At 40.5% G+C, this 27,924-nt stretch overlaps 1 protein-coding gene across 2 annotated transcripts in view; it reads right to left on the reverse strand.

The window, feature by feature from the left end:
• Positions 1-27,924, reverse strand: part of LOC138677227 (paralemmin-1-like) — a 249,583-nt gene that overhangs the window by 56,247 nt on the left and 165,412 nt on the right. For both annotated transcript variants that reach the window (XM_069767216.1, XM_069767224.1), the window contains exon 3: positions 27,761-27,891. In XM_069767216.1, the coding sequence (XP_069623317.1) occupies positions 27,761-27,891 (131 nt within the window). The remainder of the gene's footprint in view (positions 1-27,760; positions 27,892-27,924) is intronic.

A 27,924-nucleotide genomic window follows, 5' to 3' on the forward strand; every position in this document is an offset into this window, starting at 1 on the left:
TACAGCTGTTCAAACGTTAACCGCACAAAAGGTTTGGGCTGAGTTTAAAGAATGACAAAAACGTTGTCTGAACATTCCAAACTCCTTCACAGACAGCTGGAAGTTCTTGTACTTTATGTGGTATACAGTATATGCTGGAAGTATTTGTGGGGACACATTCCTTTCTCGGTTTCCAGTGTGTCAGCGGAGAGCATGACTGACATTACCGCAGGAGGTGGGGTTAGTAAGATAGGGTAGGCATACTATAGTAGGACAAAGTGATCAATTCCTGTTTGATTCATGGAAAATAAGAACAAGATAGCTTTTTAGGTTGGATTTGTCATGGATGGCTCAGTTGTTTCTCATTAAATAAATATTCATGTAGGAAGAGTTATTCTACAACTTCCTCATCGACTGCATAGATCCTGCAGCTACATAGTGGCAGATAACTTCAGCAAGCTCCGAGTCTCTGGGGTCTTTTAACTACTCCTTCACATAATCACCAAATTGAGTAAGCAAACAGCTGTGTCACCTGCTTGAAAGCTCCATTGTTAGATCTAAAGCTTCTGTCACTCCAGCTCTATTCGCCACCAAGCAAAGCCTGCTTCTGATTGAGAGAAAGCTCCTTAACCATAAGTCACACAGCATAGAGGCTGTCAGTGAAGAAGGAGGAGGTAGTGCTAACATGAGAATAGAGCTGGAGTGACAGAGGCTTCAGATCTTCAGCCTCATTTGCATATCAATTCAAAAGCTGATTTCTCAGTAATGGAGGAATGTACTAGCCATGTAGAGGTATTGCGGGACTTGTCTTTGACAGAGCTACATGTGCATATATATAAATAGTTAGGCGGGAGGTGAAATCCTATTGACCGATTGATTTTAATGGAATTTCCAGAAATACAAAAGAGAGAGAAAATGATTTGAATGCTTTCTGCTCTTATGTGTCCATACAAATAAAGCCAGTATAAACTATTGCAGTTAAAGTAGAAGAACAAACCTGCCCTAAGTAAGGGATTATTTAATATGTGTTCTAAAGGAGGACCACAAGTCAAATGTGTATGTCACAAGAACTTATTCATACAGAAGACTAATGTGTTAGCATTTTTTTCTCTTTCAATGCAGAATGCTAAAAAAGCACATTCAGTGGATCAAGGCCAGGAGTCTTGCTGGTGCTATGGAACTTATGGAAAGGACACCAACTGAGGCAGAACCAACCCTCATTAAAGGAGTTGTCCACTATTAGGACAACCCCTTCTTCAACTAAATGTTTGGCCCCGATAAAATAAAAAATTCTATACTCGCCTCCCATGCCGGCGCCGTTCCAACGATGTCAGCACTCTCGGTCCTGGAGTTCTGGTGCGGTGGAATGACAAGTTGGGCACAGCGTCGAGTCAGTGGTTTCATCACTGTCTCTGCCATCGTACAGATTGAGCATGAAGAGGAAGTCCGAGATCAGTTGCAGCCCTGGCTTCCTCTTCTTGTTCCACATGTATGAAGGAGAGGACAGTGATGACAGTGCTCACTGGGCGCCGAGCACATGTGTCCATATTAGTTCCATGGATCATCGCAGACTTGAGTACCCAAAACCTGTAATATTAGATTTTTCAAGAAAAGCATCTTATCCCTCTTTAAACCAATGAATTGACAACACAAGATTGTGTGGCAGAGTTCCACATTGTCACTGCTCTTGCAGTAAAAAAAGCTTTACTCTTCTAGATATAGAGGATGCCATCTTGATACCTGTTCTTATAACTATCCCATCAATACACTTATTTTTTCATGGGTACAACAAATAATGGGACAATGGAAACCTGATTACACAGAACCCGTGTTAGGACGCATTCATATGCATTTTTTCCACTTGTAAAGGCCAATTTTCATCAGTGTGCTGGATCAGATTTTAATTCATTTAGTCTGTGTATTCATTTTTATCATCAGTGTGTCATTTTTCTCATATAAGAAAAAAACATTACTGTGATTTTCTAAACTTCTCATATCAACCAGTCAGTACATGGATGCAACATTTACAGTGCCCATTTTTGTTTTGTTTTGTATACTCATTTACTTGAATGGGTGATTTCATCCACAAATAATATCAAAATCAGATAGATGATTATTAAAAAGAAACAGATATGTGAAAAAGACCATACACTATAATGGTTATTAGGGCTCGCTCACAAGAGTGTATAACACAGGGCTATCTGAAGTTTTATCAAATAGCACTCGGCCCAATGTTATACTATGGGACAGTGCAGATCCGTGATTTTTCGGCATAAAAAAACTGTGAGTGCATCCAGATCATGCACCCCCATAAAAGTCTATGGCTGACTGTGTAACATCGGACTAAAATCGGATGTCATCCCAGTGTAGACTCAAACAATGGAGAAGATGGAGAAATTAAGTTCTCTGTCTTCTCCGCACCTGTGATGCTATTTTCTCATGTGAGAGCATTGGATCACAGTAAGATAACACTCGGATCAAAGTCTGACAGAGTTTAACCGAGTGTCATTAGCATAATCGGCCCAATTCTCTCGCATGAGAGAACATACGGCAGTGTGACCCTGGCCTGATAGTGCGAATAAAGCTTAAAGCTCATTCAAGCAGCCAACATAAGTTATAAAAATGTGGAATACGAAATGTTGGTGAATGCGCTGAACAGACTTATTTTTAGGATTGCAGGACACCTTGTGGCAACTAATGGAATTTGCAGTTGGTAAAAATCCTACAGTATCCCTAAAATGAAAATATTATATATTTAATAAGAAATATTTGGCTACTTCTGATATAATGTAATGCATATATTTATTATGTTTAGTTATATTTTATTACACAGTTACAGAAGGTTGATATCCACTACTGAATGATATCTGAATTTGGACATTAAATAAGCAAATGAGAAAATAGACGTTAAATCTATTATAAACCTCTTACATGGTGTATGATTCTATAGTACCTGACTAATTTTTGGCAGTTTCAATTATAGGCCACATGCATACGTTGAGTATTTGGTGAGTTTTTTACCTCAGTATTTATAAGCCAAAACTAGGAGTGGGTGATAATACAGAAGTGTATATGTTTCTATTATACTTTTCCTCTGATTGTTCCTCTCCTGGTTTCATCTTGCAGATACTGAGGTAAAATACTGACCAAATGCTGATAGCGTGACAGTGGTCTTATATCGATAACCGACTGCGCAGTATCTTTGCCATAGGCTCAGTATTTTAGTTGTTCTTCTCTTTTGAGTAAAAGCCATCATCGATTACCATTTTTTGCTTGTCTCAATTAACCATATACGGTAAGTGTGAAGAATATTGGAGCTATAATTCCATGTCAATCATTTGTATACTATTTGGGCAGCACGGTGGCTCAGTGGTTAGCACTGCAGCCTTGCAGCTCTGAAGTCCTGGGTTCAAATTCCACCAAGGACAACATCTGCAAGGAGTTTGTATGTTCTTATGTTTGTGTGTCTCTCCGCGGGGTTCTCCAGTTTCCTCCCACATTACAAAGACATACTGATAGGGATTCTAGATTGTGAGCCCCATCAGGGACAGTGCCTATAATGTACGTAAAGCGCTGTGGAATTAATGGCACTATATAAGTGAGTAAAATAAATAAATACATTTGGCATAGGATTATAAAAAAACCTTTTCAGTTTGCTGTTGTAACAGAACATCTAGCAGCAGCAGGGGAGCGGTTGCAGAGTCAAAGGGCTGTGAGTGACAGATCTCACACCTTGACCAGCTATGAGTAGAGCAAAAGGATTGTCATGTGGATACCATGCAATCTAAATTGCTTTGTTAAGTCAGCTATGATTCCATGAGGTGGTGTGGAGACACTATACATCCTAGCAGTATATTTCCGAGATCTCCAGACCGGACCGAACACCTTCCAGTGTCTCAATACCTTCTAGCCTCACAAGGTGGGGATATACATATAATAGCTAGTAGGAAACAGATAGCAAAGCTGTGTTCGGTCTTAACATGTAGTAGGGGCCCGGCCAGATCCGATGGCGCCAGAACAGCCGGCCTACAACCAGCCAGAAAGTTGTCTTGATCTTTCATGGGTTTTTGGAGATTTAACTACAAACCTCCAAAGGAGGGGATATTGGTTGAGCCCAGAGGGCAGGAGGGGAGTGACCCAAAGGGGATTAAAAGCTAGTGTAAAACATATGGTCTCTCTCTCTTTGATGCATGCTGTCTACTTCAAATGGCGGGATCATGTTGAGTAACGTGCTGTGAAGGAACTAGGACTCTGCTGGAATCCGATGCCACCTGAGGCCCAGCCAATACATGATCGAATGTCACACTGGTAATTGACATGATCCATCTGCTTATATCTTTTGAACTATACCCTGTATTTGCATATGTGACCATTATATATGTATAACCATAGTAAATAGTGTATTGTTTAGTGTGCTCTTAAAGCGATTAAATATATAATTTAATCTTGGGCTGTTTTTTTATCTTGATACACACATCCATTTCTCGGTTTAACTTTCCATGCTACTGGGGCTGGTTTCTGGCCCGATATAATTCCCGTTAATGGATCAGGCTTATATCGAACGAGGAACCGGTGGCAGTTCTACCGGGTTGATAAGGTTCTGTTTCACTTGAGCTAGTGAAAGGGGTCACAGCCAGTCAGGGCTGTGGGCGAGTGTGGTGCCACGTCAGTGACTGTTTGGGCTACCCCTTCTCACTCCCTGTACTTTCCTGAGCCTGTGTGGACAGAGAGTGCCTGTGTAAAACTGTGCCAAACTGGCCTTACATGCCCCCAGGGGGTGTGGACCATCACATTGGCAAAAGTGAGGAGACCTTACCACGTGATCCCACTGATGTAATATTGGCGAGGTGCGGATCCTTCACATGTGGTAGCGATGGGATTCTACATAACCTCTCTGCTGTCATCCTTCAAAGTGAGTTATTGTCTGAAGGTCTGATTCATATAGGTGTGTCTGAATATTAGTGAATTAACTCCAGTGAATTACAATTGGGCTAGTCTGAAGGCAGATTGAGCAGCTAAACCGAAGCATGAATATAAATTTCAGATTCAAATATCTGCATCAGATTCTTAAAAAAAACAACTTATGGCTGACAATGGTAAATCTTTGTCAAGTGAACATGTACATGCACAAACTGAATTGTGCACCGCGACACATGGAGCAGTCCAGTGTTGTGATCATCAGAGGTCTGACAATCAGAGACTGCACATGCAAAGTGGAGTAAACTGCTGAAAAATGCTTGATGCAACAGGGTAGTCACATGAATGGATTTTACGATTGTAACATCCCGTAAAGTGACATTAATTTGTTATTTTTGCTGCATAGTAAAAGAACAAAAGCTGAAAATTCATCACCAAGTCCTCAACTACTAGTGCAAAAATATATTTACTAAAAGGTATATAAACCAAGACCTCTATGGCTATGGATAGATAGACAATCTATGGATGGATAGACAAACAGAATGTCACTCGATGGCTTCTACCTTCCCTGCTGTGGTCCGGGTGATTGACACGACAGCCGTATTTTCTCAGAAATGCTGCAACGTTTCAGAGTAAACCATATCTGGCTGCCAGTTATTCGAGCAGCATAATTCTCATTAGTTTCACATTAAGTATCAAAACACCAGCAGTATTAGAGATTTCATCTCATTGTATATATACATAGTGTGGAAACAGAAGTAAAAGTATAGCATAGTATCTAAAATTATACTAAAAGTCTGAATGTAAGCCATTTTTGATAACTAATCCTGTAAACCGTGTCCAGCCGTAATAGGGCACAGTTCACTAATGACATCAGCATCATATAAATGAATAGCATTCAGCTTCCACGCCGGAAAATATGCAGCCAAAGGTCTGGTAGTCAGTAACCCAGGAAAAAGCATTCTAATTAACCTTTTAATTGCACATTGAAATAACAGCTGCACATGTATTGCATCTGGATACAGTATGTCTAATAAAGAACTTTCTCTGCACTGATGTTCCTTTTATCTTAACTAAAACCAGGAAGACATTCCTAAAAGGAGAATATGGTCATATTTCCCCTTTATAACTGTGCTGGGATCCTGTCTGATCTTCTTTATAGTATTAAATATGAAAAGGAAGACTGTGCACATGCACTTTGGCATTTTTTGTCACCATTTTATAGTAACTTACAATTAAGGCATTCTATTACTTTAATACATGGCTGTTATAAAATAAATGCTGATGGGTTTTATGAGATTACATAAAGTTTGGCTTTTTCCCCCATTTGAAGGGACTCTCCCAGCACAGAATGACTGTGCAAACCAAGCGCAGGTGCTCATTGTACCCTCGGTGTGGCCATACAGTTCAGTGCTCTTTCCACTTATCTGCCTTGCATCTACCTCTGTTCCCTATTTTTTGCATGACAAGTCTGGATTTACAGTAGCTAGAGAAGGGTAGAGATACTGTTGATGAAAACAGGTAGGTACAAGGTGAGCTGAACTGTTTGCTCACACCATGGGTGCACTGAGAACAGTCATTTTGTGCTGACAGTGCTGCTGCAGCTGATTGACAAGTCTTTCTATAAGCATACGTAAAATAGAGACCTGACGATCTTCTGTTGCAACACCAGGAAGAGCTGACTGCGAGTCAAGCCAGACTAGTCTTGTCTCCGGTTATACACTTGGCTCGACTCATCCAGCTAGGCTGCAGTTCATGTCTCCAGCAGCTTGGGCAGTATAAGTTACCTAAAAAGTCCTCCCTGCGTCTTGTACTACAGTTCAAACTCATAGATATTGGACATAGTTGATACACATGCAGGGGTGATGCTTTTTCTGGATAGGCAGTAGATTCTTGTTAGTAATTTTATGAAATATATAAATAAGTAAACCTAAAGCATCCATTGTCTCGCACGCTATGCTGTACACACAAGAATACTAGTCACGTTGTGCCTGCCACTCACATCAAAGTCCCATCATCAGCTGTGCATTCCACACCCAATGGGTACCTGTCGAATATGGGGTACTGACTGACTTCTTCATTACAAAGTTATAAATGAAAGCATTGCTATTAGTGGCAATTGTGTTGAGTTTGTACCTTTCGGAACTTAGTAAGTGAATGTTCTTTGAAGGAAACCTACCAGTTGGTTCATGCTGCAGCGTCTACAGGCAGCATGAATTAGAGACCGGGTTTGCTATTGAAACCATGTATGTTTCACTCTAAAAGTCTACAGCATTTCAGAGAAAACATAGCAGCTTCCCCTGCCTCAAACCCTGGACTAACAGGTCTTTCCCTGTACACATGGTTCGAGCAGGTTTCTTTTTACAGGATCTTGTCTATTAAATAGCATAGTCTATTGAACTGTTCCACACTATGTTGTCGTATACTGAAGCTAATGTAGCCCTACAGACACAATTAGTGCATATACGGGAGAGCTTATCTGGAGTACACGATAAATGTAGGAAAAAATTATGTGGTTGGGGTCTTAAATGTTTCTCATCAGAGCTACTTAAAACTATCTATGATCTCATGTGATGCCAAAGAACAATTTTTTATATAATGCCCACCCTATAACCCTTCTATTTAGCTCTGAATCCCTTATTGAAAGAGCCAATTTGGTACTTAATGACCAGGCCAATTTTTACAATTCTGACCACTGCCACTTTATGGGTCAATAACTCTGGACCACCTCACATTTGAAGTGACTTTGAGGGGCCTATATGACAGAAAGTACCCAAAAATGTCACTATTATAAAATCTGCACCCCTCAAGGTGCTTAAAACCAAATTCAAGAAGTTTATTAACCCTTCATTTGAATCATGAAAACTGAAGCAATGTGGAAGGAAAAAATAACATTTTACTTTTTTTACAAAAACTTTAGACTCAAACTTTGTTATTTTCACAAAGGTAACAAGAAAAAATGGACCATGAAATTTGCTGTGCAATTTCTCCTGAGTACGACAATACCACATATGTGGGGGTAAACCACTGTTTGGGTGCATGGCAGAGCTCGGAAGGGAAGGAGAACCATTTGACTTTTCAATGCAGAATTGGCTGGAATTGAGATCGGACGCCATGTCGTGTTTGGAGAGCCCCTGATGTGTCTAAACAGAGGAAACCCCCACAAGTGACACCATTTTGGAAACCACACCCCTCAAGGATTTTATCCAAGGGTATAGTGAGCATTTTGAACCCACAGTTATGACACAGAATTTGACAACATTAGGTTGTCATATTGAATATGTTATTAGTGTTGAGCGCAAATGCTCGCTACTCCAGTTTACATTGAGTGCTCAGGTATGCACCAAGTATATCGGGTGCTCGAGTGACATGCTTGAGTCTTTGACCCGCATGTTTTTTAGGATGTTTTGCATCCACAAAAAAATATGCCGGGATCCACGATAATCCATGCATATCCGAGCAGAGCACAAGATGCAATCTCGAAATGATAGCACTTGCGCTCAAAACTAGCCGTCATCATTTTTTTTAACTTTTGAAAAAGAAAACAATTCTAACTCCAACCCTAACACAACCCTAACCACAACACTAACTCCAACCCCAACCCTAGCTGCAAGGAGTGGAAAAAAAGGAAACAATTTTTTTCTATCTAAGGTAGTGACGAAGGGGGATTTGATTGACTTTTTTTTATTGTGATCACTGTGATAGAGTCTATCACAGTGATCAAAAGGAATCAATAGGAAAAATTTTCTATTGTTGCCGGGTAAAAACCGTCCCTGATCATGTTCTCCAGAATCTCAGCTACCCCCGGTAGTCGAGACCCCGGAGATTTTCCTACGCTGGGGGGAGCTATACCCTTATTTCTCAGCACTGTTAAAAAGCACTGAGGAATAAGTACCCTTAACTGCTGCCATTTAAAGGTGTATCTGTGGTCGTTAAGGGGTTAAGATGGCTGGTAAATTGATGAAATTACACTTTCCAGTAAAGCTCTATTATCCCATAACACTGATGATATTAACCCCTTCACCCCCAAACCTGTTTTCACTTTCCTGATCAGGCTAAATTGTACAATTCTGACCAGTTTCACTGTATGAGATAATAACTCTGGAAGCCTCAATGTATCCCAGTGATTCTGAGATCATTTTCTCATGACATCTTGTACTTCATGATAGTGGTAAAAATTGTTCGATGTGACTTGCATTTATTTGTGATAATAGTGGAAATTTAGTGAAAATTTTGAATATTTAGCAATTTTCAAACTTTTAACTTTTATGCTCTTAAGGCCATGTTCACACGATCCTTTTTTTCATGCGGAATTGCCGCGATTTTCCCGCTGCGGGTCCGCAGCTGTTTTCCATGCAGGGTACATTACATTGTACCCTATGGAAAACAGGAACTGCTGTGCCCACAATGCGGAAAATAAAAAAAAAAGCCGCGCTGAATAGCTGCGGGAAAAAAGAAGTACCATGTCACTTCTTTTTTCGGAGCCGCAGCGGTTCTGCACCCATTGACCTCCATTGTGAGGTCAAACCCGCAGTAAAACCCGCAGATGAAAAAAATATCTGCGGGTTTTACTGCGGTTTGTGGTGCAGAACCGCTGCAGCAGGAAGTGCGGGGAAGCGGGCGGAAGTGCGTGGGCGGAGTGTGGCTGCCCCCCTGTGCTCCAATCCCGCCCCCCCGTGCTCCAATCCCACCGCCCCGTGCTCCGATGCCCCCCCCAGTGCTCCGATGCCCCCCCGTGCCCTAATCTCCCCCCCTTATACTTACCCGGCGTCCCGGTGTCCGTCCGGCCGTCTTCTCCCTGGGCGCCGCCATCTTGCAAAATGGCGGGCGCATGCGCAGTGCGCCCGCCGAATCTGCCGGCCGGCAGATTCGTTCCAAAGTGCATTTTGATCACTGAGATATAACCTATCTCAGTGATCAAAAAATAAAAAAATAGTAAATGACACCCCCCCCCCTTTGTCACCCCCATAGGTAGGGACAATAAAAAAATTAAGAATTTTTTTTTTTTCCACTAAGGTTAGAATAGGGTTAGGGTTAGGGTTAGGGGTAGGGTTAGGGGTAGGGTTAGGGGTAGGGTTAGGGGTAGGGTTAGGGGTAGGGTTAGGGTTAGGGTTAGGGGTAGGGGTAGGGTTAGGGGTAGGGTTAGGGGTAGGGGTAGGGTTAGGGGTAGGGTTAGGGGTAGGGTTAGGGTATTTTCAGCCATTTTAACCCTAAAAAACTTCCTAGAAAACACACAGACTCTGCATAGAAAACTGCATAAAAAAAAGGATCAAAAAAAGGATCAAAAAACGCATCAAAAAAGGACAAAAAAAGGACCAAAAAAAGGACCTGCGTTTTCTGCCAAGAGCTGCAGTTTTTTAAAAAACAGTCCTGAAAAAAAAAGGATGGAAATCAGGAACGTGTGAACATACCCTAAACCAGATTTGTCACACAAAATAGTTAATAAAGAATATTTCCCAAATGTCGAATTTACATATGCATAATTTTTTAACCTTTTATTTTTATAGGATTGGAAGTTAGAAGGGTTAAAACTTGATTTGTTTCTAATTTGAAGTGACTCCAAAGTAGCCTATAGGACAGAAAAAACTCAATGTGCTCAAAACAGCATTCAAGAAGTTTAATGCAGTGCAATGTGGAAGGAAAAAATGAACATTTTACCTTTTTCACAAACATTTTACTTTAGCCCCAAATTTTTCATTTTCACAAGGATAACAGGTCTGTACTGTATGTGAACGTCAACTTGACACACATTAGTTCAATTTATTTGTAAAAAATGGATATTTATGACTGTTCTTTAATAGTTCAGTTTGGAAATTAGAATGTGAGAAGAGGAGTGGTAAACTAGATTTAAGACCGTCTACATGTCAGATGCTGGAACATTATTATGTTGACCATTAAATTTAAAAATAATAGCTTTCCACCAACAGCTCAGATGTAAAAAAAATAAAAACAGGATTATGAGATCAGTTTTAATTAGACTTAAGCCGTTATTATCCACAGTCAGGGAAAATCCTCCTCGTAAACATTAGTGAAGATGATATTATGCTGGACCACCATTCCAAGCTAGGGCTGTGCCTTTCTTTTTAGTTGAGTTATTCACATGAGCTCAGCTCCTCCGGGGAATAAAATAATATTTTGCTTAAAAATGTTTATCTAGGTTTAATTAAAAGTGTTATGAACTAAAAAAATGGGAGCGTGGTTTAAAAGTAGATCTAATCTGAAAAAGTGATGCTTATCTTTGACTCACCTGATAAAATTGAAAATGAATTTAGCAAATTTAATTTAAACTGTAAATCCATAAATCTTCTCTAAGAGCAAAAAGTTTAGTACCAGCAGGAAAAAGGAAGTGCGATAAGCTACTTTTGTACATGGACTATACATATATGAGAGCTCCAAACCCCATTTAGATACAGTATATGCAACACTCATAGAAACCACATCTACCACATGTATAAGTGCAATCATTAAAGGGAACCTGTCACCAGGTTTGGCCGATAAGAGATACGGCCATCACCTTTCAGGGCTGATATACAACATTCTATAATGCTGTATATCTGCCCCCAACCCGACCTGTAAGAGAAGAAAAATAACTTATTATATTCACTTGCGGGGCGGTCCAGTTCGGTGAGCGTTGCTGGTCTTGGTCCAGCGTCTCCCATCTTCTTACGATCATCGTACTCCTTCTTGCTTCGCGTGGATGACGCAACCCTAACCAGTGACACCCATTGGACCAGACCGCCCCGCAGGTGAGTATAGCAAAAGTAAACAACAAAGTCTTAGAAGGAATGATATGGACCCCAAAGAGCCCTGATCTCAAAATTATCAAGTCAGTCTGGGACTATATGAAGAGATGAAAGACTTTGCCCAAGTCTACATCCTCAGAGGTTCTGTGGTCAGCTCTCTAATATGAAAAACTCTTAATGCAGAGCTCCTTCAAAATATATGTGCAAGACATCTTAGGACAATTGATGCTGTTTTGAAAGCAAAATTGATTTGACTTGGATTTCTTTTATGTTCAATAACTTTGCATTTTGTTAATTGATAAAAGTAATTTATTAACACTTCTATTGAAGGACCTGTTACAGAATGTCAAGATGGAAAGCTCGAACAACGGACTGCTACTCAACACAAAGAAGACAAAGATGGATGGCAACAAACTGGAAGTTTTTAAAAAGGCTCAACCTACTCAGATCAGTGATCACTCAAGATATAGTGACCGAAAATCAATAGAAGAATAGCTATGGGCAAATCAATAATGAAGTCACAGGACAAGGTTTTAAGATAGTGTAACATTTCACTGATGACAAAAACATAGTTTGATCTTTTCTGTGGTAACATACGGATGCAAAACCTGGACCATAAAGAAACAAGACAGAAGAAGAATCAGAGCCTTCAAAATGTGGTCCTGGAGAAGGATGTTATCAATACCATAGACAAACAAATCAATTTTGGAACAAATCAAGCCAGACATGTCACTCGAATCAAGGATTACCAATCTATGACTTGTCTACTTTGAACACATCATAAAAAAAAGCAATCACTGGAGCCAAACATCATGGTCAGAAGACTAGAAGGAACAAGGTGAAGAGGAAGATCAGCAAACCAATGGCTTGATATTATTAAGACAACAGTGGAGAAGACCCTGGTGGGCCTATCTAGCCTTGCATAAGCTTGATCTTCCTACAGATCGTTAATCCATCAAGTCGCCATAGCTAGACATTGAGCCAAAGGACGTTAAAAAATAAATAAATAAATATTGAAACCACTCTTACTCTGCAGTATTTTTCCTCACCTGCCTAAAACTTTTACATATGACTGTATTTTGCTCTTAGCAAGTGCCTTTTTTTAGTAAGACTGTTTTTGTCCATGCTTTGATGATATGAATGCAAAGAAGAAGACTACCATATTTTTCAGACCATAAGATGCACCGGACCATAAGACGCACCCCAAACTTTCAGAAGGGAAATAGTGAAAAAATTAATGCATCAAATGGGGGTCCGTCTTACAGTCCGAATTTAGCTTACCTCGGGAAAGGGGGTGGGTGGGTTGTAGATCTCAATCTGCACATGCGCTGCCTCCGGCGGCCATTTTCCCAGGGGCCACCGCATTGCAGCAATGGAAGTTCCAGGATTCTCGTTTTTTACAAAATGTCGCCGGAGTCCCCGCACGACTGAACACTGCCGAACCTCCCACACTATCCAGGTATGGGAGTCAGATCATCGGACCACCAAACACCCCCTCTTCTCAGCCCAGGGTTGGCAGAATTACCCAACTCCTGCTGCCACCACACTCCTGGTAAATACATTAAGAATAAAAGACGCACCCCCCATTTCCCCCCAAAAAAATTGGGATAAAAGAGCATCTTATAGTCTGAAAATTACAGTATATGTTGCAATACTTACAGGATTTCAGGGATACTTTAATTAGACATCCAATGTCCATGGGAAAGAGAAAATATATTTATTGGTATTTAAAAATAATGTGAAATGTTGCAAATTTGTAACTTACAATTTAAAAAAATAAAAACACTGTTAAATTCAATGTTTAAACACCACTCCATGTATGTGAGCCTCAAAATGATCCTCAGCAGCCTCTTTCACTGCAGACTTGCATTGAGAAATTTCAAAAAGGTCACTGAGTTATTTGACAGGTCAGAAATGTGGTTGTGCAGTGCAGCAACGGGCCAAAGCACCGCTTAAACCCGGAGACAACCGCTTAATATTTTACTACCTTCTTGACACTTAGGCCGGGGTCACACTTGCGAGTTCAATGTGAGAAACTTGCGCGAGTCTCTCACATCAATACCCGACACTGCTGCCGGCACTCGGGACTGGAGCGTTCAGCTGCATAGAAATACATTCAGCCGCACACTCCGGTCCTGAGTGCCAGCGGCAGTGCCGGGTATTGATGCGAGAGACTCGCGTGAGTTTCTCGCTTTGAACTCGCAAGTGTGACCCCGGCCTTACACACAGGATCCCTAACAAAGGGAAAAATAAAAAAAATAAAAACTTGAGCGGGGCTCTAAACTAGAATTCTATTGGTAGGAAGCAGACTGCCTCTAAAGTTTCAGGGTAGGTCCCAGAAAAAAATAAATATTTTACTTATTATGCTTGGGTCATATATAGACCTGTTTTACTGTCCCATTTTGGATAACCAATGGAGCCTGAAGAACCTATTGAGTTTAGTAGGGTTAATCTGGGTTCTATAATGGAGTTCGGCATTTTGGCAGAAGAAATAGCAGCTTTTTATTTTTTGATCTGCAGGTGTGAACCTAGCCAAATGTACGGTAGTTGTTTTATTTGTCTTCATTTTTTCTATGTTGAGAATTGATTAATATAAAGGAAACAATTATATGATTAGTTGCTGCAATGTGATACTTCTGCTTACTTCCAGCATGCAACAGTCTTTTTTAATGCATCACAGTATTTTTTTTCTTAGTTAGTAGAATTCTAATTAAGAATGTCTTGCCATGTGGCATAAGCACTTACGATGGCACACAGTGCAATTTCCTAAAAACAGGAAAAATGGAAAAACAGCCATCGGGTATTCTGAAAGGACCCTGTCTGTCAGACCATCTATGGCGTCAACATTAAGGGCTCATTTCCACTTGTGATGAAATCGGACAAATGCAATCTAATTAAAAATAAGATTGCATTCGGATCAATGTTATTCTATCATAGTGTGTTCATCTGTATTTTTTTTTTCAGCTCGGATTGGATCATAATCGGACTGAAAAAAAGTCTCAGCATGCTGCTATTGTAATCAGAATTCGGATCACATCCCGCAATAGAAGTCAATGGGTGCAAGAAAAAAATTGCACAGCACTCGGACCATGCGAGTGCTGTCCGAATTTTACACACCAATCTCCTTGTAAAAGACGGCAATTAATTTACCGCCTACAGTAAAATCACACTGACAGGTTAGAATATAATAGATATATACACATAGAATACATAGATATATAGAAATCACTGACACACACATATATACATTTTATGTTGCATAGATAGATACAGCGGGTATGGAAAGTATTCAGACCCCTTTAAATTTTTCACTCTTTGATTCATTGCAGCCATTTGGTAAATTCAAAAAAGTTCATTTTTTCTCATTAATGTACACTCTGCATCCCATCTTGACTGAAAAAAACTGAAATGTAGTAATTTTTGCAAATTTATTATAAAAGAAAAACTGAAATATCACATGGTTATAGGTATTCAGACCCTTTGCTCAGTATTGAGTAGAAGCATCCTTTTCAGCTAATACAGTCTTCTTGGGAATGAGGCAACACATTTTTCACACCTGGATTTGGGGATCCTCTGCCATTCTTCCTTGCAGATCCTCTCCAGTTCCGTCAGGTTGGATGGTGAACGTTGGTGGACAGCGATTTTGAGGTCTCTCAAGAGATACTCAATTGGGCTTAGGTCAGGGCTCAGGCTGGGCCAGTCAAGAATGGTCACAGAGTAGTTCTGAAGCCACTCCTTTGTTATTTTAGCTGTGTGATTAGGATCATTGTCTTGTTCGAAGGTGAACCTTCAGCCAAGTCTGAGATCCAGAGCACTCTGGAAGAGGTTTTCATCCAGGATATCTGTGTACTTGGCCCATTCATGTTTCCTTCAACTGCAACCACTCGTTCTGTCCCTGCAGCTGAAAAACACCCCCATAGCATGATATTGCCACCACCATGTTTCACTGTTGGGACTATATTGGCCAGGTGATGAGCAGTGCCTGGTTTTCTCCACACACACCAATTAGAATTATCACCAAAAAGGTCTACCTTCGTCTCATCAGACCAGATAATCTTATTTTTCATAGTCTGGGAGTCCTTCAAATGTTTTTTAGCAAACTCTATGCGGGCTTTCATATTTCATTTTTTAGCAAACTCTATGTGGGCTTTTCACAATTCTCTTTCTGAGCTGCTTGGCCAGTTCCTTTGACCTCATGATTCTCATTTGGTCTGACATGCCCTGTGAGCTGTGAGGGCTTATATAGACAGGTGTGTGCCTCTCCAAATCAAGTCCTATCAGTTTAATTAAACACAGCTGGGCTCCAATGTAGGAGTAGAACCATCTCAAGGAGGATCACAAGGAAATGGACAGCATGTGACTTAAATATGAATGTTTGAGCAAAGGGTCTGAATACTTATTACCGTGTGATATTTCAGTTTTTCTCTTTTGCAAAAATTTCTACATTTCAGTTTTTTTCAGTCAATATTGGGTGCAGAGTGTACATTAATGACAAAAAATGAACTTTTTTGAATTTACCAAATGGCTGCAATGAAACAAAGAGTGAAAAATTTAAATGGGTCTGAATACTTTCCGTACACACTGTAGAGAGAAGAAAAGCCTGGAATTCATCTGCTGTGTACTGTAAAATCACTGCAGAAGCAGACAGGATAGAAGAGACGATTAAGAGCTATGCATTTGATTGTTCGTCCCATAATACAGAACCATAATATTAATGTAATCCCATACTAGTTGATAAATAATGCAATAGATTTTTCCTAGAAGCACTAAAAACAGTAGTTCTAGAGGTGGAGATGGTATAAAGTATCCAACTAAGTGTAACATCCCTGCATCAGTGCATGACATCCCACCTACCACCTTGCTGATACACCGACTTACTCACCACGCCGGGCCATGCAGTGAGTTTTGCCCACTGCCGACAGCATGCTATAAACCACATATTCTCTGCTTGCTGTGTGCATACTTCCTGGCTGTATACTTAGAGCAGGGGCGCCTGATCTTCCTGATTCTTAAAGAGACAGTGTGTACATTCCTAATGTGTCCCCAGCCTATTGCCAAGAGGCACCTAGTACTTAAGGCATCTTCACCAATGGGAACAGGAACGTATCAACCAAATACCCTGTTTTTTACATCTTTTACTAGCACTTGCGGATTACTGCAACATTTTTTCAAACTGAGTGTTTTTGGTTTTACTATTCTCTTTTGTGTCTTCAGGTTTCTTGGTGGTGTGTGAACATGATCATACAGACTTGTTCACTGTGCAAGTAGCCCATGTGTTCCTGTTTCCATAATTGTTCTCTTGTGTCTACAAGACTGGGGAGTTCCACCACTCCTCTTGGGCTATCTGCACAAAAGCTGTTCTACCCTGTATGCACACATGGATTTTTCCTCTCTGAACCCTGTTCACACAGGTTATATACAGATGATCAGGTTTTTAAATACATCAGATAGGGATTGCATACATTAGTTAGGACTGCTCTGATAAGGGTATACCGTGAAGATTGGTAGAGCAGCTTAGTATACATTTTTTGCAAAAAACGTATCAACCAAATACCCTGTTTTTTACATCTTTTACTAGCACTTGCGGATTACTGCAACATTTTTTCAAACTGAGTGTTTTTGGTTTTACTATTCTCTTTTGTGTCTTCAGGTTTCTTGGTGGTGTGTGAACATGATCATACAGACTTGTTCACTGTGCAAGTAGCCCATGTGTTCATGTTTCCATAATTGTTCTCTTGTGTCTACAAGACTGGGGAGTTCCACCACTCCTCTTGGGCTATCTGCACAAAAGCTGTTCTACCCTGTATGCACACATGGATTTTTCCTCTCTGAACCCTGTTCACACAGGTTATATACAGATGATCAGGTTTTTAAATACATCAGATAGGGATTGCATACATTAGTTAGGACTGCTCTGATAAGGGTATACCGTGAAGATTGGTAGAGCAGCTTAGTATACATTTTTTGCAAAAAACGTATCAACCAAATACCCTGTTTTTTACATCTTTTACTAGCACTTGCGGATTACTGCAACATTTTTTCAAACTGAGTGTTTTTGGTTTTACTATTCTCTTTTGTGTCTTCAGGTTTCTTGGTGGTGTGTGAACATGATCATACAGACTTGTTCACTGTGCAAGTAGCCCATGTGTTCATGTTTCCATAATTGTTCTCTTGTGTCTACAAGACTGGGGAGTTCCACCACTCCTCTTGGGCTATCTGCACAAAAGCTGTTCTACCCTGTATGCACACATGGATTTTTCCTCTCTGAACCCTGTTCACACAGGTTATATACAGATGATCAGGTTTTTAAATACATCAGATAGGGATTGCATACATTAGTTAGGACTGCTCTGATAAGGGTATACCGTGAAGATTGGTAGAGCAGCTTAGTATACATATTTTGCAAAAAACGTATCAACCAAATACCCTGTTTTTTACATCTTTTACTAGCACTTGCGGATTACTGCAACATTTTTTCAAACTGAGTGTTTTTGGTTTTACTATTCTCTTTTGTGTCTTCACCAATGGGAAGATGCCTGAGCAACATTCTCTCTGCTCATCTACTGAGTTCCCAGAGCCTGTCCTGTTTCTGCGACCCTGTGGGCTGTATACTTAGGCCTGTACCTATTTTGTTTCTGCCACCCTGTGGACTGTATACCCAGGTCTATACCTGTATCTTGCCTGTCTTGTTTCCGCCACCCTGGGGTCTGTATACCCAGTCCTGAATCCTGTTGTGAGTTCCGTTCTGGAGCTCCCTCCTGTGGTTGCTAATGGTATGTTTGCGAGTTCTGCCCTTGGGCTCCCTCTGGTGGTTTCGAGTGGAACTGCTGCTCCGTTAGGTAGCTGTATCAGCTGCCTTCACTAATCGCCTTGCCTGGGTTTATTTAAACCTGCTCTGGGCTTTAGTCCATGCCTGCTGTCAATGTTCTTGGTTGGATTTGATTCTTCCCTTGGATTTCTCATATGGCCAGTCCTTGTCTGCAAAAGATAAGTTTTGCTAGTTTGTTTGTCCATTTGTTTGGTCTCTATTGCTTTGCATTTTGTCTCTTTTGTCCAGCTTGTCACTATGTCTTATTTAGGCTAGCTGGAAGCTCTGGGAAAGCAGATTTGCCCCTCCACACCGTGAGTCGGTGTGGAGTTCATTTTTGTAAACTCTGCGTGGATTTTGTAGTTTTTAATACTGACTGCACAGTATCCTTTGCTCTCTGTCTATCTAGTTTAGTATTGGCCTCCCCTTTGCTGAATTCTAATTTCATTTCTGTGTTCGTCATTTCCCTCTCCTTTCACAGTCAATATTTGTGGGGGGCTGTCTTTCCTTTTGGGGGTTTCTCTGAGGCAAGATAGCTTTCTATTTCCTTCTTTAGGGGTAGTTATATCTTAGGCTGTGACGAGGTGTCTAGGGAGTGTCAGGAACATCCCACGGCTATTTCTAGTTGTGTTGTTAGGATTAGGGACTGCGGTCAGTAGAGATACCACCTTCTCAGAGCTCGTTCCATGTTGCGTTTTAGCCACCAGGTCATTTCAGTGTGGCCTCTTAACCACCAGGTCATAACAGAATCCTGTATCTTGAACTAGTACCTGTGTTTCACCTTGTCGGAACTAAGTTCAATTCCTGAACCTGTTTGTATTCTAGTAGGGAGCCTTCGCTACACTGCTTCTCTGACCTTGTTCCTACTCCTTAAACTCTCAGTATTTGTACCAGTACCTACCTCTATTCTGTTGTCTCTGCACAACATTTGTGACCTTAGTGTACACTTGTTGCTTCATTGTAAGTACTTGTGTGAATCTGGTCCTGTCTACCTCATGCACATGCTGCTCTGTTCCTGCTCCACATCTGCACCTATGCTCCTCCTCCGCATCTGCGGCTCCTTGTTTGTCAGTCTGAACTGGGTCCTTCCTGTCCCTGCATCCCACTCGTACCTGCCAGTGTCCCAGTCCTTTCTGAAACAGTTTCTGCCCTTCCAGTCTAAACTGTGTCCGCCTGCCTGCCAGAGTGTCAGCCGTGCCCACATGTACATCCTCATGCCTGCCAGTACTTGCCAGTCTATACATCAGCTATCTACATTACTCGCCTCCACCTGTCGTTACAGTGTCTTGCCCTCTATGGGGTCAGCTGCTACTGCCAGACGCCGCCCTGGAGTTGAACCTGGCAGCTCCCTGCCGCACAAGCCTGACCTCACCACTAGAGGCTCCAGTGAACACCAAGATAGCTGCTTGGTAACACCCCTCCAGGGTAAGTCTAGTTTGTGGGGGCACGAGCGTTAGACTAAGCATGCTTCAATGTACTTTATGTGGATAAAAATTGTATAAGCTGTCCTATTTAAAAAAAAAACAAAAAAACCTGTAATGCATGCCTATTGGAAAGGAAAACTCCTGTATTGCAATGCAGTGAAGATTGTTCTTCTGTGCATGAATTTCCTGTAATGACACAATGTCCCCGTTAGACAGATAAAAGTAGGCTTATTATTGAGGAGTAAAGCTCCATATCTGGCTGATCCAGAGATTCCACTGTTAGCAGCAGGCATTTGCTGGCGTGGGCAGTGTGATGTAGGTAGGCGGTTATATTCACTGAATGTAGCAGACAGTCATATGTGAACACAAGCATCTGATGGTAGTAATTAATTTCAGCACTGCTTTTCTTTGCAGAGAAGGAATTCTAGTAACTCCTTAACATGGGTGAAGAGCGAAGACAAGCAATGAAAAGAAATAAATGAAACAGCAAAAAAAAATCACATTTTATAAATCTGCTCTGGCTGGTACTCACAGAAAGAGGAGTGAGTTCTAAAGAATGGAAAATGTTACGAGGTCGGATTTTGTTGGTGAGGAATAGTGCTATTTATACAGATGAAAGATTGTTTTTGGCTATTTTTGTGAAGTCCCCATTAAGCCTATAAACAAGGACAGCTCATCATTGGCCTGCTAGTATCTAGCCAAAAATAGAAACTAATGACCCATACTTCTCATCCATGGTGAAGGTCTAACTACTAAAACCAACTTTTGTATTGTCTACTTACCAGGTAAAAAAAAGTAAAAAATGGGTTGTTTTGGCATAACCCATTCAACATGACTCTCAAATAATGGGGACTGCAGGGTCTCCCTCAGCCATGACAAGCGTCCAACAGAGCGCCAAGCACAGTAGACAAAGCAACCCAATGACACCAGAAGCCTCTCCTGCAAAGCTTCTTACGCTGCCTATGTACCCCAAATACTCACTCGCCATGGCTGTAATAATGATTGAAGGTACTATATACTTTCTCCCTGCGATGGTATTGTTTCAGCAAGGAGAATTGGTTCCTTTTATTAGGGTTTGAATACAGAAGACCAGGTACACACAAAGCAGTTTTGTGCATTGTTTGAGAGTTTTTGTTACATACAGCAAGAAATAATTCCTAAAAAGAAGAAACACAATAATGCTTCTCCAGTTTTTTGTCTTTAGATCTGCTTCTTTGCTCATTAAAAAAGCATTTGGACACCTTTACCTCCATCATAGGAAGTTGCGTCATGTGATCTTCAGTCTGACAACTAATCCAGTACATGACAAAGGGTATAGGCAAGCAGGGCTGTGGAGTCGGTAAGCCAAACCACCGACTTTTACTCCTCAATTTCCCTGACTTCCGACTCCGACCCCACAGCACTGCCTCATTACTGAGCATGTGCATAAAGTGCAGCACAGATTCATCTCCGCTAAAAGCCAAGATTAGGAATAGAACAGACATTTTTAAGACATTTCATCACTTTTCCAAATTTTTATGAAAATATTTACAGCACATCCTGCACTGAACTACTGAACCCAATGTATTATATATTTTAGGAGTCTGAGCCTGTTCATTTTATACTGACTCAAACTCCAACTCCACCAAAACGGACACCGAATGACTCCGACTCCAAAGCCCTGTAGGCAAGTCTTTTGTTACATGCTCCTTAACCTCTGATATACCCCATGAAATAAAAAAACAGTACACCAAAATTGGATTAAATTGCCCACAGCAGCCTTTTATCAAACAAACAACGTAAACCAAATTTTTTTCACCATATCGGAAAAAATTGGAGAGGTGGTCCTCGAAGCATGTACAAAAATCTGTATACTATGGCCATCTTGACTCAGATTGTAATTTGCCTCTAGCCACTAAGCACCAGCTCAGACGCACCTGTTAGAAAACCTGTCAAATGACATATTGCACCACCCATTGGTCCTTCATTTCTTCAACCTGTGATTATTCTATTGCCCATAACTACTTATTTAAGTCCACCTGGGGAGTTCAGAACCTCTTGGCCTTCCCCCCTCGATCCGCCTTTAGCCACATCCACAAACTTCAAGGACCTCCTCCCTGCCCCCGCTAGTATGACATATTTTTTTCATCAGTATTTACACAAGAAAATCCCATGGCAGACAAAATGACTAGTGATAAAAATTCCCAATTAAATGTCACCTGCTTAACCCAGCAGGAAGTGCGACGCGTCTAAAAATCACTAAAATTGACAAATCTCCGGGCCCGGATGGGATACACCCTCGAGTACTGCAGGAATTAAGTACAGTCATTGATAGACCATTATTTTTAATCTTTAAAGACTCCATAATAACAGGGTCTGTACCACAGGACTGGCGTATAGCAAATGTGGTGCCAATATTCAAAAAGGGGACAAAAACTGAACTCGGAAATTATAGGCCAGTAAGCTTAACCTCTACTGTGGGTAAAATCCTGGAGGGCATTCTAAGGGATGCTATACTGGAGTATCTGAAGAGGAATAACCTCATGACCCAGTATCAGCACGGGTTTACTAGGGACCGTTCATGTCAGACTAATTTGATCAGCTTCTATGAAGAGGTAAGTTCCGGATTGGACCAAGGGAACCCAGTAGATGTAGTGTATATGGACTTTTCAAAAGCTTTTGATACGGTGCCACACAAAAGGTTGATACATAAAATGAGAATAATGGGGATAGGGGAAAATATGTGCAAGTGGGTTGAGAGCTGGCTCAGGGATAGGAAACAAAGGGGGGTTATTAATGGAGCACACTCAGACTGGGTAGCGGTTAGCAGTGGGGTACCACAGGGGTCAGTATTGGGCCCTCTTCTTTTTAACATATTTATTAATGACCTTGTAGGGGGCATTCAGAGTAGAATTTCAATATTTGCAGATGACACTAAACTCTGCAGGGTAATAAATACAGAAGAGGACAATTTTATATTACAGGATGATTTATGTAAACTAGAAGCTTGGGCTGATAAATGGCAAATGAGCTTTAATGGGGATAAATGTAAGGTCATGCACTTGGGTAGAAGTAATAAGATGTATAATTATGTGCTTAATTCTAAAACTCTGGGCAAAACCGTCAATGAAAAAGACCTGGGTGTATGGGTGGATGACAAACTCATATTCAGTGGCCAGTGTCAGGCAGCTGCTACAAAGGCAAATAAAATAATGGGATGCATTAAAAGAGGCATAGATGCTCATGAGGAGAACATAATTGTACCTCTATACAAGTCACTAGTTCAACCACACTTAGAATACTGTGCACAGTTCTGGTCTCCGGTGTATAAGAAAGACATAGCCGAACTAGAGCCGGTACAGAGAAGAGCGACCAAGGTTATTAGAGGACTGGGGGGTCTGCAATACCAAGATAGGTTATTACACTTGGGGCTATTTAGTTTGGAAAAACAAAGACTAAGGGGTGATCTTATTTTAATGTATAAATATATGAGGGGACAGTACAAAGACCTTTCTGATGATCTTTTTAATCATAGACCTGAGACAGGGACAAGGGGGCATCCTCTGCGTTTGGAGGAAAAAAGGTTTAAGCATAATAACAGACGCGGATTCTTTACTGTAAGAGCAGTGAGACTATGGAACTCTCTGCCGTATGATGTTGTAATGAGTGATTCATTACTTAAATTTAAGAGGGGACTGGATACCTTTCTGGAAAAGTATAATGTTACAGGGTATATACACTAGATTCCTTGATAGGGCGTTGATCCAGGGAACTAGTCTGACTGCCGTATGTGGAGTCGGGAAGGAATTTTTTTCCCCAATGTGGAGCTTACTCTTTGCCACATGGGTTTTTTTTGCCTTCTTCTGGATCAACATGTTAGGGCATGTTAGGTTAGGCTATGGGTTGAACTAGATGGACTTATAGTCTTCCTTCAACCTTAATAACTATATAACTATGTAACTATATAACAACAACTTTATTTTTTTAAACTTTACTTAAGAACTTCCAGTAATAACGAACATGTCCCAATGATGAAGGTAAAAAAGTTAAGGGAGGGAGGGTGGGAGATTGCTTCATTGATGCAGCCCCCAAATGACTCTCCGCTTTAACATGACACTCCCCCTCTTCTGACCACTTAACCCTTTTGCTGCCCTCATTCCCCTTGCTCAGTATCCTGCACTAACCACGTCATGCCGGCCTACCTTTTAAGTCTGTGGGGTCTAGCACGGCCTTTCTTGACCTAATATTGAGATAGAAAGTCAGTTTATGACTTCCTGCTTACTACAAGAGTCTTCTACTTCCCATTCATCACTCATTATATATCCTCTTCCCTTTGCATATATTCCATGCAACTCAAGATACAGAAACTGTTTTTTATTCTACTCATGTAAAATGAAAACTATGCTGTGATTGGTTGCTATGGGCAGAAACGCCAGTTTTTCCTTTAAAATTGCTAAAAAATCTAACCTATAATTTTATAAAAGAGTAGTGATATATTGACTGCAGGATGAAGCTTCATCACATAGGATATATGGAGACTGCTGTATACATAACATATGATACACTGAGACTCTGCTGTATAAATCATATAGGATACACTGAGACTCTGCAGTTTACATCACATAGATTATACTGAGATTGTTCTATACTTGACATTGGATACACTGCGACTATGCTGTACACATGATATATGAAAACAAACACTCTGCTGACCTTGCTGTATATATCATATATAATAAAATGAGACTGTGCTGTATTACTGTACCTGTATACATCACATAGGATGTACCGAAACTGTGCTATACATGTTTACATAAGATAACTGAGACTGTGCTGTATACATCACATAGGATACACAGAATCTGCTGTATACATGGGCAGCACGGTGGCGCAGTGGTTAGCACAGCAGCCTTGCAGCGCTGGAGTCCTGGGTTCAAACCCCACCAAGGATAACATCTGCAAAGAGTTTGTATGTTCTCCCCATGTTTGTGTGGGTTTCCTCTGGGTACTCCGGTTTCCTTCCAAAGACATACTGATAGGGAAGTTAGATTGTGAGTCCCATCGGGGACAGCGATGATAATGTGTGTAAAGCGCTGCGGAATATGGTGAAATAGCGATTGGATATAAAACGTAGCCTTTAATAGGTATATATTAAAAAATGATAAACAAACAACATGTAAATAGGGGAGGAACACCCATGTGTCTATGTGACCCTAACCAACACAAAAAGGGGGAGAGAAACAAAATACAAACACACATAAAATGCTGACAGTACCGTTGTCACCAAATACTGTTCAATAAATAAACCTAGATGCCATTTGACTCTGCTGTCAACTAATAGTATGATACAACGCCAAATATAGTACTACGTATCAAAGGGGAGTACATAAAAAAAACCCTACGAGTAGTACCTGATACATAGATATGTCTATCTTACTATATCAAAAAACATATAAATCAAAGCAAAGAAGAAAAAGTAAGGCACCTAAATACTATGTGAAGACACTATACTAATGCACTAAAAGAGGTAGTCTACCTATTTCCCATGTTACTATTGATATAGCATGGGCAAAAAGTGGTATGACCTGTTCAAAAACCCCAAAGTTGCAGGCTAATCACATTACTAAAATATATGGTGCCATAAGAGTAAGGTGCCAGGGGTAACTGTCAGTAAAATAGCAGCATACAGGAGGCTATTATAATGGACCCATAGAAAGTATCACCATATAAATCAACAAAACCGGGACCACGCTGCCCCATGAACATGTTCCATGAGCATCCCCCTTGTATGTAATGGTGCGGTCTAAGTCCTTATGATACAATCCTCGTTGCTATCGAGCGGCACCAAGCCGTGCCATTTATACATAAGGAACAACTAAATGGATTGATCTCACCCGATGGTGGAGAGAGTCATGCTATCTCTCGGCGGGTGATCAAGCCTCTGTATGAATCGGCGTCTCCCAAAAGAGAGATAGCATGACGCCGATTCATACAGAGGCTTGATCACCCGCCGAGAGATAGCATGACTCTCTCCACCATCGGGTGAGATCAATCCATTTAGTTGTTCCTTATGTATAAATGGCACGGCTTGGTGCCGCTCGATAGCAACGAGGATTGTATCATAAGGACTTAGACCGCACCATTACATACAAGGGGGATGCTCATGGAACATGTTCATGGGGCAGCGTGGTCCCGGTTTTGTTGATTTATATGGTGATACTTTCTATGGGTCCATTATAATAGCCTCCTGTATGCTGCTATTTTACTGACAGTTACCCCTGGCACCTTACTCTTATGGCACCATATATTTTAGTAATGTGATTAGCCTGCAACTTTGGGGTTTTTGAACAGGTCATACCACTTTTTGCCCATGCTATATCAATAGTAACATGGGAAATAGGTAGACTACCTCTTTTAGTGCATTAGTATAGTGTCTTCACATAGTATTTAGGTGCCTTACTTTTTCTTCTTTGCTTTGATTTATATGTTTTTTGATATAGTAAGATAGACATATCTATGTATCAGGTACTACTCGTAGGGTTTTTTTTTATGTACTCCCCTTTGATACGTAGTACTATATTTGGCGTTGTATCATACTATTAGTTGACAGCAGAGTCAAATGGCATCTAGGTTTATTTATTGAACAGTATTTGGTGACAACGGTACTGTCAGCATTTTATGTGTGTTTGTATTTTGTTTCTCTCCCCCTTTTTGTGTTGGTTAGGGTCACATAGACACATGGGTGTTCCTCCCCTATTTACATGTTGTTTGTTTATCATTTTTTAATATATACCTATTAAAGGCTACGTTTTATATCCAATCGCTATTTCACTATATTATTTTCTTGGATTTATGCCCAGCTTATATATATATACGCTGCGGAATATGTTAGCGCTATATAAAGATTATTATACATCACATAGGAGACACTGTGACTGCTGTATACATCACATATGAGGAGAGTACAGATAAGCTAAAAACGTATTCTTTTAATAATTTTGCTCGAATACAGCACAAAATATCTTTTGCATTTTGTAATTTAGCATTTGCACTTAGGTCATAAATCGCTCAAGGAAGGGCAATAAAAAGTATTAGGACTCTAAAGCTACATATATGAGTAATTGATGAGTTTTTGATGTTGCAGATTTTCTGTAGCAATTCTGTACTAATTAGGTAAATTGAGTTACTTGTGTTTTTTATTGCGTTTTTTTACATGAGTTTTTATAGCTTTTCGATGCTGCAGTTATTGTCTCTTTTTAGTATGTCATGTTCTAAATAAAACTTTATTGATACAGTCATGTGCGAATTACACACTTTTTTAATGCATTTCTACAGAGGAATTGTACTAAAAAAAAATGTTTGTTTTTTAATTTGCAAGTTGTTCGCCTTTCATACAATTCTATGGGGAAAATCTACTCGTAAAACTCAGTGTAATAGCAAGAAAAGTTGACACGTTCGGCATTTGAAACGTACACCGCAGGTCAGTTTATGCTGCATAACAAAAGAAAAGCACGGTGGCAAAATGATTTTTAAACAAATCACCCTCTTTGCTGGAACTATAAGACACTGCGTTTTTTGGGCAGAGAAAATAGGCAATGTCAAAAACTCATAATGGGAACTTAACCTAATGATGGAAACAGATTGACACTAACGCCCCCTGAGGAAGCGATAATAGCGCGAAACGCGCGTTGGGGAATGTGGCCATGGTCTTGGCAGGATCTACGCAAACCATGGGTATAAACTCTTGTCATTAACTGCACCCTGTTTTTATTATATTCAATGTATGCAGCATTTAGCTAGTGATATTACATGACAGACAGTGTTTCACTGCTCTTTCATTGGATGATTTTCCTTTTAACAGATGGAGATTATAAAAGAACACATACGATGTAACGCATTATCTTATTTACCTTTGGACATTTTTTTCAAGTAACTTCAATCTTTCTTCATCTTCATCACATTGTCTCCTTCTAGCCTCTTCCTCTTCCGCTGAACCTGCTGGTGCTCCTTGCATAAGCCATTTCTCTCTGAGGGATTTAGACTGGAATAAAGACAGAAGGATAGATATTCAAAG

The sequence above is a fragment of the Ranitomeya imitator genome, chromosome 1, assembly GCF_032444005.1.
Source record: "Ranitomeya imitator isolate aRanImi1 chromosome 1, aRanImi1.pri, whole genome shotgun sequence".
Lineage (NCBI taxonomy): Eukaryota > Metazoa > Chordata > Amphibia > Anura > Dendrobatidae > Ranitomeya > Ranitomeya imitator.